General features: G+C 34.2%; 1 protein-coding gene across 4 annotated transcripts in view; it reads right to left on the bottom strand.

Annotated features, from left to right (window-relative positions):
* The window catches only part of TENT4A (terminal nucleotidyltransferase 4A), a 93,213-nt gene that overhangs the window by 6,159 nt on the left and 74,760 nt on the right, over positions 1-12,294 (bottom strand). For all 4 annotated transcript variants that reach the window (XM_072605393.1, XM_072605394.1, XM_072605395.1 and 1 more), the window contains exons 6-11: positions 11,639-11,767; positions 7,602-7,815; positions 6,571-6,697; positions 4,309-4,409; positions 3,955-4,127; positions 3,159-3,317 (exon numbers count right to left, since the gene is read on the bottom strand). In XM_072605393.1, the coding sequence (XP_072461494.1) occupies positions 3,159-3,317; positions 3,955-4,127; positions 4,309-4,409; positions 6,571-6,697; positions 7,602-7,815; positions 11,639-11,767 (903 nt within the window). The remainder of the gene's footprint in view (positions 1-3,158; positions 3,318-3,954; positions 4,128-4,308; positions 4,410-6,570; positions 6,698-7,601; positions 7,816-11,638; positions 11,768-12,294) is intronic.

Genomic DNA, 12,294 nt, shown 5'->3' with positions numbered 1-12,294 from the left:
CCTATATACCAGCTAAGTTCTAAAAACTAATTAACAGTGAATAAAGTGGAAGAAAGTATAGCTTTAAGTTTCAAAAAAATGGTTAAAAATGAAAAATTTAAATATGGAGAGCGAAGTACTATGTACACTAAAACATTGCTCACTATGTGGGATTTAAGACACATGTAACAAAGTCCCCTTTTCCTCCATCCCCAAATAAACAGATCTACTAAATTATCAAAAGGATCTCATTATAAAGCAATCCTACTGATAAAACAATCCCACTCTACGAGAGATTAAGATACTATTAAAGAAAAATTATGGAATCACAGAGCTAGAAAGAACTTCAGAAGTCATTTAGTCCAACCCCTTAGTGTTACAGATGAGGAAACTATCAGGCCCAGGGAGGTTAGGTGACTTGTCCAAAGTCATATGATAATAAATATCAGAGGCAGAATTTGTTTCCAGGGCATTCTATCAATCAATCAAAAAGGGAAAAGTTTTCCTGTGGCATGTGTATTAAATGCTTAACATTTCTGAAAGCGAAAATGTGTTTCATTTTCAAGACATAACTTACTGAAATTAAGCCATTTAATGGAAGGAAGATAGGTGGACTATTTCTGTGATTTCAGTACACAACTATTTTCGGGTTTTATAGTTAAATTATTAACTTGTAGTTGAGGATTATTCACCACTTCCCTACACCCCTTCAATAACCATATAAACTCCTCATAAATTAGCTACATTTTCTTTTGACTTAGAGTCTTAACTGTTATATACCTATGCACATATTTGTCTATTTATATTTTTGCATTTACATACAGAATGTTATAGATGGGAGATAGGAACAGGGAAAGAGAAATGGGACACAACTAAGAAAGGGATTAAAAAGAGAAGAGAAAAAATCTAGTCAATCAGCATTTATAGAGCACTTACTATGTGCCACAAACTGGGCTAAACACTGGAAATACAAATAACAACAAAAATAAAGTCCCTGCTCTTGAAAAGTTCACATTCTAGTGGGGTAGACAATATGCAACAACTATGTATTAACAAGATATATACAGAGCCTACTGAAGATAATCTCAGAAGAAAAGGCTTTCTGCAGAAGAGAATACATAAACTGACTCTTGAAGAAAACCAGAGAAGCCAGAATGGTAGAGGTGGCATAGTAGAGAATTACAGGCAAGAGGGACAGTCATCAAGAAGACAGACTTTGGAGATGGAGTATTGTGTACAAGAAACATCAAGATGGCAGGTTTGCTGGCTTGTAAAGTATGTGGAAGGGAGTAAAGGGAGGAAGGAGCAAGGTTGTGTGAATCATTTTAAAAGCCAGAACATTTGATTCTCAAGGTAATAAAGAGCCACTCACATTTACTGAGTTGGGAGTGGGATGACATGATTAGACCTGAGTTTTAGGACGTTAAGTAACTTTGACTTGAATGAAGGATGGATTGGTGTGAAGAGAAACCAGAGATACGGAAACGAACCAGAGGCTGTTGCCTCTAGATGTGAGATAACAAAGACCTGAACCATGACGGTAGTTGTGTCATGTACATAAGACAATGAGAAGTGGTAAGACCAGACTTGGTAATTAATTGGATTTGTGAAATGTGAGAAAACAGTCAAGGACAATACCCCAGTTACAAAAGCTTGGGTTACTAAGGGTAGTGCTATCCTTGACAATAATGGGGAGGTCCAGAAGAGGGAAGAATTTGCGGGGAAAGATAATAAGTCCTGTTTTGGACAGGTTAGGTTTGAGGTACATAGAGGACATTCAATTTGAGATGTCAAAATGCAATTGCTGATGCAAAACTGGAGCTCAAGAGAGGTTAATGCTGAATACACGTATCTAGGAATCAGTCACACAAAGATGAAAACTGAACCCATCAGACTGATGAGACCACAAAGTAAGAAGATGAGGAGAAGGTCCAGAAAAGAGCCTTGGAAGACACCGACAGTTAGTGGGCATGATTTTAACGAAGAATCAAAAAAGGAGACAGAGAAACAGTGGTCAGGTAGGAAGAGAACAAAAAGAGAGCAGTGTCACAAAAACCTAGAGAGGAGAAAGTTTGCAGGAGAAGAGGGTGATCAAGAGTGTCAAAGGTAGTGAAAAAGTGAATATATTTGAAGACTGCAAAAGGGTCATTAGATTTATTAGTTAAGAGATCACTGAGAGATAGCTAGGTGGCACAGTAGACAAAGCACCAGTCCTAGGGTCAGGAGGACCAAAGTTCAAATATGGCCTAAAACACTTACTAGTTGTGTGATCCTGGGAAAGTTACTTAATCATGATTGTCTCCAAAAACAGAGGGGGGGAGGGGAAAGGAGAGAGAGAGAGAGAGAGAGAGAGAGAGAGAGAGAGAGAGAGAGAGAGAGAGAGAGAGAGAGAGATGAACAAGGATCCTGAAAACCAGATTGTAGAGGATTTAGAATCAGTGAGAGGAAAGGAAATGAGAAACCAATTGTAGAAGGCCTTCTCATGGAGTTTAGTCAAGAAGATGAGAGTATATAAAGGATACCTTTTGGGACAGCAGGACCAAGTGAGAGTATTTGAAGGATGGGGGGATATTTAGAGGTATCATGAAAGGAGCCAATAGACACTAAAAAATCAAAGATTAGGAAAAAATGGATGACAGAGGAAGGGGTCTGCTGAAGAAGACAGAAAGGAATAAAACCAAGGATTCATGTAGAGGGATTTGCCTTGGCAAAAAAAAAGGTCATCTCTTCACAAGAAACAGGAATGAAGGAAGAGATCGTGGAGAAAAAAATGTTCATGGGTGAAAGTAAGATGTTTATTTCTACATAGGTGAGAGGGTATGGACAGGTACAAAAATATGTATAAATACACCACAAAGCTCACTTTAAAAACTATTCCTTTTCTTCCCAAGACTACTTTAAAATCCTCCAATCCCATTTCATATTCAGAACTGTTCCTGATTAGATGAGGTTTATATTTTGTCCTCCATAACTTCTCCTCTGTATCCCCCAATCCTCTTAGTTTACCTACTTTAAGACAGCATTGTACTCCTCATCCAACAACACAGTTTTAAAAAACAAACAACCAACCCACTGTTTTGGGGAACCATTTCTGTCAACGAGATATCTCCAACCAACTGGAATTCTGTACTCAGGAAATGAAAAATTAACATTTTAGAGAAATATAAAAATAATTGTACCTGGTTATTAGTTGTCATTATTAACGTTCTAGTAGGAGCTGACTGAGGTTTACCACTTGGCATTGGCAATGCTGTAGGTAAACTGGCCATAAGCTGAGATGGTGCTTGCAGACTAAATTGGTAAACATTAGGAGTTGTGCAAGGTGGTGTATCAGAATCCTTTTTTGTAGAGAAAAATTAGAAAGGAAAAGCAGCTTCATAAAAGGAATATTAGCTTATTTTCCAAAAAACAAATAATGACAAACAAAATCACTAGATCTTAGGCTAATGAAAGCTAATGAGTCTGGTATTTTTGTCAATTTGAAACCCAACTCACAAAGTTACTTGTACTTTCTATGAAGCAATTTCAAAACTTGAATTCAAATAGAATAAAAAATATTGTAGAGGACACATAAATAACTAATAACATCATGCAAGTCTTTACTTGATGTCTCTCACTAGCAAAAGTAAATTCAATATTTAAAAAATTCAAATTTTGTCTGATTTTCCTTTAAAGTAGTATAGATGCTATGATCCACAAGGATCATATCCCCCACATAGTAAGTAAATAGATAAAAACAGTGCTACATGTAGCAATGAATCAGGCTTAAGTCTTTATGATAATTTTAAAGGAAATATTTATATGGAATTTTGGCATTGAAATTCTTATGTAAAAAATTTTTAAGGGAGATTTTTAACATCTACCACTAATTACACCGTTGCAGTGTGTTAAAGAGGTATCTTTAGAAGAAGGTATTATCACACTATTAACAGGTGCTTTACATTGACCACAAACCACAAAATAATCCATACTTACGATATCACTTCCAGAAAGTGAAGATACAGAAGAAGCAGATGAACCAGAGGAAAGAGGTTGGGTGCTAGACAAAGGCAAAGTCAAACGCTGGCTAAAGGGTGATTCTGTGTCTCTGCTTTGAGGCTGATCCCCATTACATGGAGTTATCTGCTCTTTTATTTTTATCCTATTATCTATTAAGGAAAAAAAATTGGAGGAAAAAAATTTTCTCAAAATAGTCTATGTTGTGTAATTATTATTAAAGAATTTTGTAAAAATGAACACAACAGTTTCTCAGTTGTTATGTACAACTGAGAAAATGTTAGTTATCTTGAAAAAATATAAAAATCATCATAAACATATTATCTTTCTTACCAAGATCAGGTGATAGATTAATTTTGTTTCCCCATTTTTCTTTGATCCATCCTCTATAGTCAATCACTTCCTGTGTTACTTTGATGATTCTACCTAGTGTACTTTGAAGAAAAAGTTTCAAGATTACTTTAAAAATTTCTGAAAATTACCTTGTATCTTTCCCACTAACCAGCTAATCTAAATAATATTTGTCAACATGACAGCTTGCTAAGTCAAAGGCAATTACAAAGAAGCTAACATTTTATAAAATTTCCTTGATTTTTGTTATTAAGTAAAAATCCTGTTTACATTTCAAATACTGGATGCTGCTATAAGCTTAAGTCCTCTTAAGAAATCATGTCATGCCTGATGCTGAGTGAAAGGAGCAGAACCAGGAGAACTTTGTGCACAGCAACGACCACAGTGTGTGAGAGTTTCTTCTGGTAGACTTGGAATTTCATAATAACGCAAGAACTTCTTTAAAACAAAAAAAATCCCAATGGTGGTTCTCTAAGGCAAAATGCCTTCCACACTCAGAGAAAGAAATATGGAAGTCATTCACAAAATGTAGCAGATCATGTTTGTGTACGTGTATGTTTTTGTGCATCATGTTTTGATTTGTTATATGATTTCTTCCATTTATTTTAGTCCGACTACATAGCATGACTATAGTGAAAATGTACTCAATAGGAAAGTATATGTAGAACCTATACAGAATTGTATGCAGTCGTGGGGAGGGAGGGGGGTAGTGGGAGGTAGGTGTGGGGGGGATAAAATCTCAATTGTATGGCAGTGATTGTTAAACATTAAAAAATAATTTAAAAAAAAAAAAAAAGAAATCATGTCATGGAAGCTGTTTTCAACAAGATCCTTATTTGCATACTAGCCCTCTCCTCTTCAGGCCTAGAGCTAGCTGCTCTTAATTTCCCTTGCAAAGAAAAATTCTTTAATTAACTCAAAATTCTAAATAGTGTAGCACCCCAAAATCTATTTAATGTGGACATTAATGCTACATACACCAAAATTCAAATTTCATTTGGATAAAACCATGTCTCTAGACAGGAAATTTCATACATTGTCAAATGTCATATATTCAATAAAGTGCCAGAATTTTGCCTATATCTTTCTAATAACCTTGGTAGGAGATTCATTGTCAAATGATAAAATTATAAGCAAGAGCCATTCAAGATCACTTTATATATTAAGCAGAATAGATTGTGTGAAGTTCACATAGGCTTTCCCAAATTTATGAATGGGTTGTCTTCTAAAATTGTATTTATAAAGTTGGTTGTTTGGAATAGCATCATAGAAACATAAAAAGCAGTTAGGTTTTAAGACCAACCCACAAAGATTGATTCAACCCAAACTGTAATCTAAAATGATAATTACGATTTCAACTATACCTAAATAATAACATATTTCAAGGCAAAATGCATTCTTGGTTCCAGCAGGATCTCATTTTCCTCCTCTCTTCTTGCTCTTAAATAGCCCAAGTGAAAGAAGCTCCTTTGTGGGGAGAAGAGGAGGCATGCAGGGTAAAGTGTAGATTCCTCAAGAATGAACATGTTGCTTATTCTCTTTACTTCACTAAGATAATTCTCTTAAGTCAGAAGTTCTTAAAAAGTGGTCAAGGGGCCCCTGAGAGCCACTGAGACCCTTTGTGGGGGTCCTCAAGGTCAAAACTAATTTCATAATAATACTAAGATGTTTTAATTTCTATTATTGTAAATATCAATAGAGATATAACTCATGTTAACAAAAGCTCTTTGAGGTCCTCAATTTTTAAAAGTGCAAAAGGGCCCTGAAACCAAAAAGTCTGAGAGCTATTGCTCTGAATCAATTACTACTCATGTATTTTAAACGAAGGAACAAAAAAGGTGTTGACTCAGAAGAGACATGAGGGGGAATATAGTTATTCAGGGAACCTCCCCCCTTCATATGTTCAGTTTCTACATAGGTTAAATTTTGGCAAACTGGAGACTTCCTTGTAGAGACAATAAAATATAAAAATTAATTAGCTAGCAACTGTTCAGGTTTGGATTAGGATTTGAAAAGGGCAAAGCAGGATCACTTGAGAAAATGAGGACCCTAAAGTAAATGCTAGTTCTACTTACATTCACAATTTAGATTTTGAATTTTCTGGATCATCAATTTGTAATCAGAGAAATTCTGCTTTTGCTAGTCCTTTCTAGATGTTAATAAGGAATACAGCAACTCTATCACAGTAGGTAAATGAATATATGATTCCAGAAAATTCCAAAAACATAAGAGACCCCATATTACCTCTCAGAATCTCTGTTTGGGTACGATCTTGCTAGTGGTGACACTGCATGGCTAAGAACAATGTAGGCATAGTCAAAAACTTGTTTCACTTGCATGGCACCATATGAACTTCTGCCAACATCATTTCCTATAATAAGATAACAGTTATAAAAATCTACAAAGTATTTAAAGAGCAATTATCCAGATGATTTTTTGTATTTACTTTTACACAAGGCATTTTCTTTAATCAGTTCACAATTACCCATAGCAATTACCTGGGCCTTGACTTTCCAGACAAATCTTAGTGTCTAATAGCAGGGCATGATACACACAATAGGATATGAGTGAGGAAACAAGTGGATGAATGATTATATAATTGAATGTATTTACCTCTATAATCTAAGTTAAAATATAAATGATTTTTAGATTATGTTTTGTGACTCCTTTTCTCCCACCTTGAAAATGAATGATTAACAAGTGGTCATAAAATTTTTACATATTTACAAGAAAAACAAAGCTAAGCAAAAACTAGCATCTCCTAATCAACTATTTTGTACTCAACCATTAAGACAAAATTGACATACTATGACAGCTAAGATGATTTAATGTACCTGAAAGGAGAACCTAAATTTAAAACTAATTACACACTGCAAGGCATATACTTGACAGAATTTAACACCTTCTTTGGTGTAAGCTTTGATGCTATAAACTATGGCAGATTTCATTTGAATCAGTCACTTACCTAGATAAAATCATTTTCTTTTACAAAAATAATATGGTGTGCCATAATTAATACATAATCTTCACAACTCAGAGGGAAAGACAGTGGAGGGGACGTGGCTTATATTATATTATCCTGGTTAAGATTACCGCTAACTAGAAATCTTTAACACCTAGAAATCTTCACAACTTTCAATATTCATTGCATTTCATAATTAAATAAAATAATGCCTAAATTTTAAAATGGAGGAATAATGGTCCTTTCCAAAGAATGATTTCTTGCTCAGACTAAATGAAAATGAGAACATTTAATGATTTTCACTTGGTCTTACCAGGCAGTAGAGGGTCTTCAATGCACAACATGGATGGTCTATATCCATTGGTCATGGCTTTCATGATTTCTTCTTTGGCGATATAGGCACCTCCATTTTTTATTCTAATACCAGTCTTCAAGTAATTAAAATTTCTTCCATACAGTTCAAAAAATTCTACTAGAAGCATTCCAAGGTTTTCATCAGCTCTTCTGGCATCAATTCTAGGATGCAACTGCAAAAGAAACACATTTCCTCTTGGCACAGATCTCAGTGAATCTTCTAAATACGTCATGCAACATCAACTCTTTGTTGGCTAGGCATCCTAGAAGATTGAAATCTCATATCAGCCAGCACTTCTCTCACAATCACTAATTGGTGCTTTTTATGATCCTAAGACTCTGAAAGAATCTGAACTCTTTTTTGAATCAAAGATTATATTTAGCATATTATGATGTAAAATACATTTTACAGCATATTTTACCTATTTCAAAATTGGCCATCTATTTGCGGTTTAAATGATAATTCAAAGTTATTCACAATACTGGCTAAAACAGAATTACTCTATTCCTAGACCTTGAACAGTTTACTACCCTAAACCAAAGTCCTATTGTTTATTACATGTGTTATATTGGGCAAGGCATTTAACCTTTCTGGCCCTCAGTTTCCTCATCTATTAAATGAGTCTGTTGGATCAGATGACCACCAAAGACTCTTCCAGCTATCCATAAATTTATGATCCTGCAAATTAGCTTGGATTGACTCTCCAAGTATAATATTTTTGACTGTTCTGAAGTAAAGCCAAAAGGGGGCAGCACCAGAATGAACAGTTCACATTTTATGTAAAACAGAAACCAACAGACCTAATGTGTAAAAATTAATAAGCATATTTCCACTATTCAAACAAACTAGTATGTGCTTCAGGACACTATGTTCAGCCACCTTACATTTTACTTAAAAGAGAAAATTTCAGATTATACGAAATCTAAGCAACTGGCAACTAAGAAGAGATGGCTAAGAAGGAGGAAAGGGGTCCTAAAGGCAGCTTTTCCTGAAAAAGCTTTGTAAAAACCTCGATATCTCCTTCTTACATAGTCTCTAACACAGTAATAAGAGATACCAATGCCTGTCACACCTAAAGCAATACTATTCAATTAAATAGCCACAAATTTAATTGCTTTCCAATTGGGCATTGTAATAGGTTCTCTGAATATAAAGATGCTAAGTGACAATCTCTGTCCTAGTACGCAGACCACAACAATAAAGTATATCAGTTTTACCAAGTTCTAGAGAGTGCTTATTCTTTCTTTTTTGAATAATTGGGCTACCTAAGTAGCCTAAGGCCAAGAATACAAGGAAACTAATCAGAACTATGTAGTCCACAAAATTTTCTTTAGAAATAATTTCATACAGAAATTAATACTCCACACTATACTGTTTACAGATATTTGGTATGGGAAAAGGCATAACAGTCCTAGTCCTACCTCTTCCAAAGAAAAATATGAAACATACTACCTTTGATTAGGTAATATAACAGAATTTAAAATAAGATTTTCATTTCCTGATTTTAAGATCAAATTGTACAGAAAAAGTATAGACCACCTACAAAGCTCTTGTGGCAATACAGATATTATATAATGAAGATTATTTCTCAAGAAAGATGAGTTACAAACAATGTAAAAGAAAATTATTAGGTGACAGCCTCATTATAGGGGATAGAGAGTAGATTCAAATATGAGTCAGATTTCCATCTTAAGAGACTAAAAGCAATTATCACACAAGTTTAGAAGTAGAGGTTGAAAAAAATTAATACAGAATAATACAATTTAGTGGTAAATTGAATATTAAGAGATCATCTAGTCAACTCCCTCATTTTATGATAAGAAAACTGAGGTCCAGAGAGGGAAAGAGATTTTAACATCATGATAGTAAGAAGCTGAGCTGAAATTTGAACCCAGGTCTTCTGACACTACATATTTTATACATCATACCAGGCTGTCTCTTAATGTTTAGATAAGTTCAAGGTGACAAGTAGTGGAGATATCTTTTAGGCAGATGTAAATATGGAACTGTAAAACAGGACAGAAGTTAAAGGTTGGAGAAGTATATTTGGGAATTAAATAAGGTTAAATTACCTCTGTGCTGTTGAAGCCATCAGAGGAAAAATACTGTCTACTAGAGTGAATATAAGAGAAATACTAACTAAAGAGGACCATTTTCATAAACCAAAGATTAAATCTACTATGTTTCAAAGAAAAAAAACTGCATATCCATTCATTCTCTGAAAGCATCAGTTTCCACATCTGTAAAATGATATTAGAGAAACTCTATGATTCCTTCTAATTTTAAGTAATATTTTTCACAAGATTATTAAACCTCTGTATATCATTGTCTTGGTCACAATATTAAATAGTAGTAGTTTTATTATAGTAGACTTATATATGTGTGTGTAGATATGTATGTGTGTGTATATATATGTATATATGTATTACGTATATGTGTGTATATCCATACACAAATACATGGAATTAAGGATATTTTAAGAGACTCCATATGTTCTCAATTGGCAGATAAAAAAACTTTCTTTGCATACTCAGCTCTCAGAACAGTGCTTAGAGTATAGTAGGTGCACCTACTAAGGACTGTCTATCATATTATCAGAGTACTGAAAGATACACTTTTAGTAACAATGAATTTTCCTCATGTCCCTTATAAAAACTAAGATTGTACTTAATTCTAAGGAGCAACCATCTGGAGTCTTGGAGACCTGAATTCAAATTTTTCCTCTCCGGTGACCTTAATATAACCCCCTTGGACCTCAGAGTTGCCTCATTTGTAAGATGAAATTATCAACTACATGGTTGCTAAGCCCTCTCTAGCTCTAGATCTGGATGTGAGCCCACAATTTTGATAGTCTCAGATCATAGCACTTAAAGCTCAAAGACACATTCCAGATTTTCTAGTGTCTCCCTCATTTTTGCAGGTGAAGAAAGTGAGAACCAGAGTGGCTCAGAGACTTGTCCAAGTTCACCTAAGTAGCGAAGTACTAGAAATGAGATTCAAATCTCAGTTCTTAAATGCTTTTCCAGTACACAACGCTGCCCTAACACTGGCAAGATTCTACAGCTCAGGAGATCTACTAAAGAAATTATTATAGAATAAAATACTTGATAAGTATTAGTAGCTTTTCTAAACATATTAATAAAAATTTTTACCTTACCAAACTGCCCTGGAAAAGTGCTTAATGAAAATAGAAGGGGAAAAAGCATTTAAGTTAGTCTATTTTCTCAAGGAAAACTTGAAAATGTTACTGATGAAGCAAACTTCTTTTAATGAAAGGATATTCAAGTCCTTTGACATAAAAGAATAGCTGTACCATATTTTAAATTAATCTACTAAATACAGCCATACTGTATCTTAAGTGAAAATTTTCAAAATCAACAGTAGTAGAATATAAGCACTTTGAGGGAAGGAATTGTTTTATTTTTATCTTTATGAATAGTCCCAGCCCTTAATACAAAACGTGACAAATGCTTACTGAACCCAACAGTAGAACACCATTTAGGAAAAAAAAAAAAAAGACTGATAGTGTCTAACACAGAAAAATTCCTCTTATTATGTTATTATGAGAGAGAGGGGGAAACCTCTTTCTCCCCATTTGGGGGTAGTTTATACCCTATATATACCACCTGATTACACCTAACTAGAGCTGCAAGTGAGTAGGGGTGGGCCAGGAACTGAAGTGAGGATGATCTCCCCAGTTACTTTAGGAACCAGGCTAAAGAAAGTTCTACCAGGTGCTTCCAGTAGAAACAGAATGAGATATTACTCAGTATAAGCCAAAACTTAAATTTTTATACACAAAGTTCAGGTTTATTTATGCAAAGCCACTTTATATATAAGCCATATGTTTAAAAAAAAAAGAATAAGAATAAAGAGATACTGAGGAAAAAAGGACAGAAACATTTTATCTCCTAACAAAAGAAAATAAAGGATAACTATAATATAAAGCAGATATTATTTCATCTTTAAAAATTGACCAAGAAGAAATTACTTACCTGTAGAAAGCTAATGGCCATTAAAATTAGGCTATAAGAGCTAATTCCACCTGTAAAAACTTCATTCAGATCCCTCTGCAAGAGGAACTGCTTTAATACTAAAATCAAGTAAGGCAGCAATGAGTATTTCTGTAAATAAAAGAAAATAGTTGCACTACAGTTAATACATTTTAGATAAATTCTATAATATCTTAAGGGGGAGATAAAAGAAAGCGTTACAACCTCCAAGTGGATTACATAAAGGCTTTAGGAGCTGTCCTAGGTATCTAAATAGTTGAAAGTTGCTTTTCACCAGCTGGGTTGTCAAGGTAAAAGTTTTGCAACTTCTGTTTGGTTTTGGTTTTGTTTTTCTGCAAGAGGAGAATGGGGCAAGGAAGGTAGCTTTAAGTAGCTTTTAATGAAAAGACATCTTTTGAAGAAGTAAGTTCACCTCTCTTCTTCAAGTGACATCTAGCCCCAGAGCTAAAGCTATCTTCTCCAAGTTCCTAAAAAGTATTATTTGTTTTAAGAAATACATGAGAGAATTAAGGATTTTCTCAACCAAGTCAATTTGATTCACTTTCTCCCCAACCTCATAAAAAAGTTATAATTTAAAGTAGCATGGGAGGCTGAACTTCAGTATCTTCAATAAAATGCTTTTCAGCATAAAATTGTCT

This window comes from Notamacropus eugenii, chromosome 4 (genome assembly GCF_028372415.1).
Source record: "Notamacropus eugenii isolate mMacEug1 chromosome 4, mMacEug1.pri_v2, whole genome shotgun sequence".
Taxonomy (NCBI): Eukaryota; Metazoa; Chordata; class Mammalia; order Diprotodontia; family Macropodidae; genus Notamacropus; species Notamacropus eugenii.
Note: the sequence above shows the minus strand (reverse complement) of the source record. Positions and strands in the feature narration are given on the sequence as shown.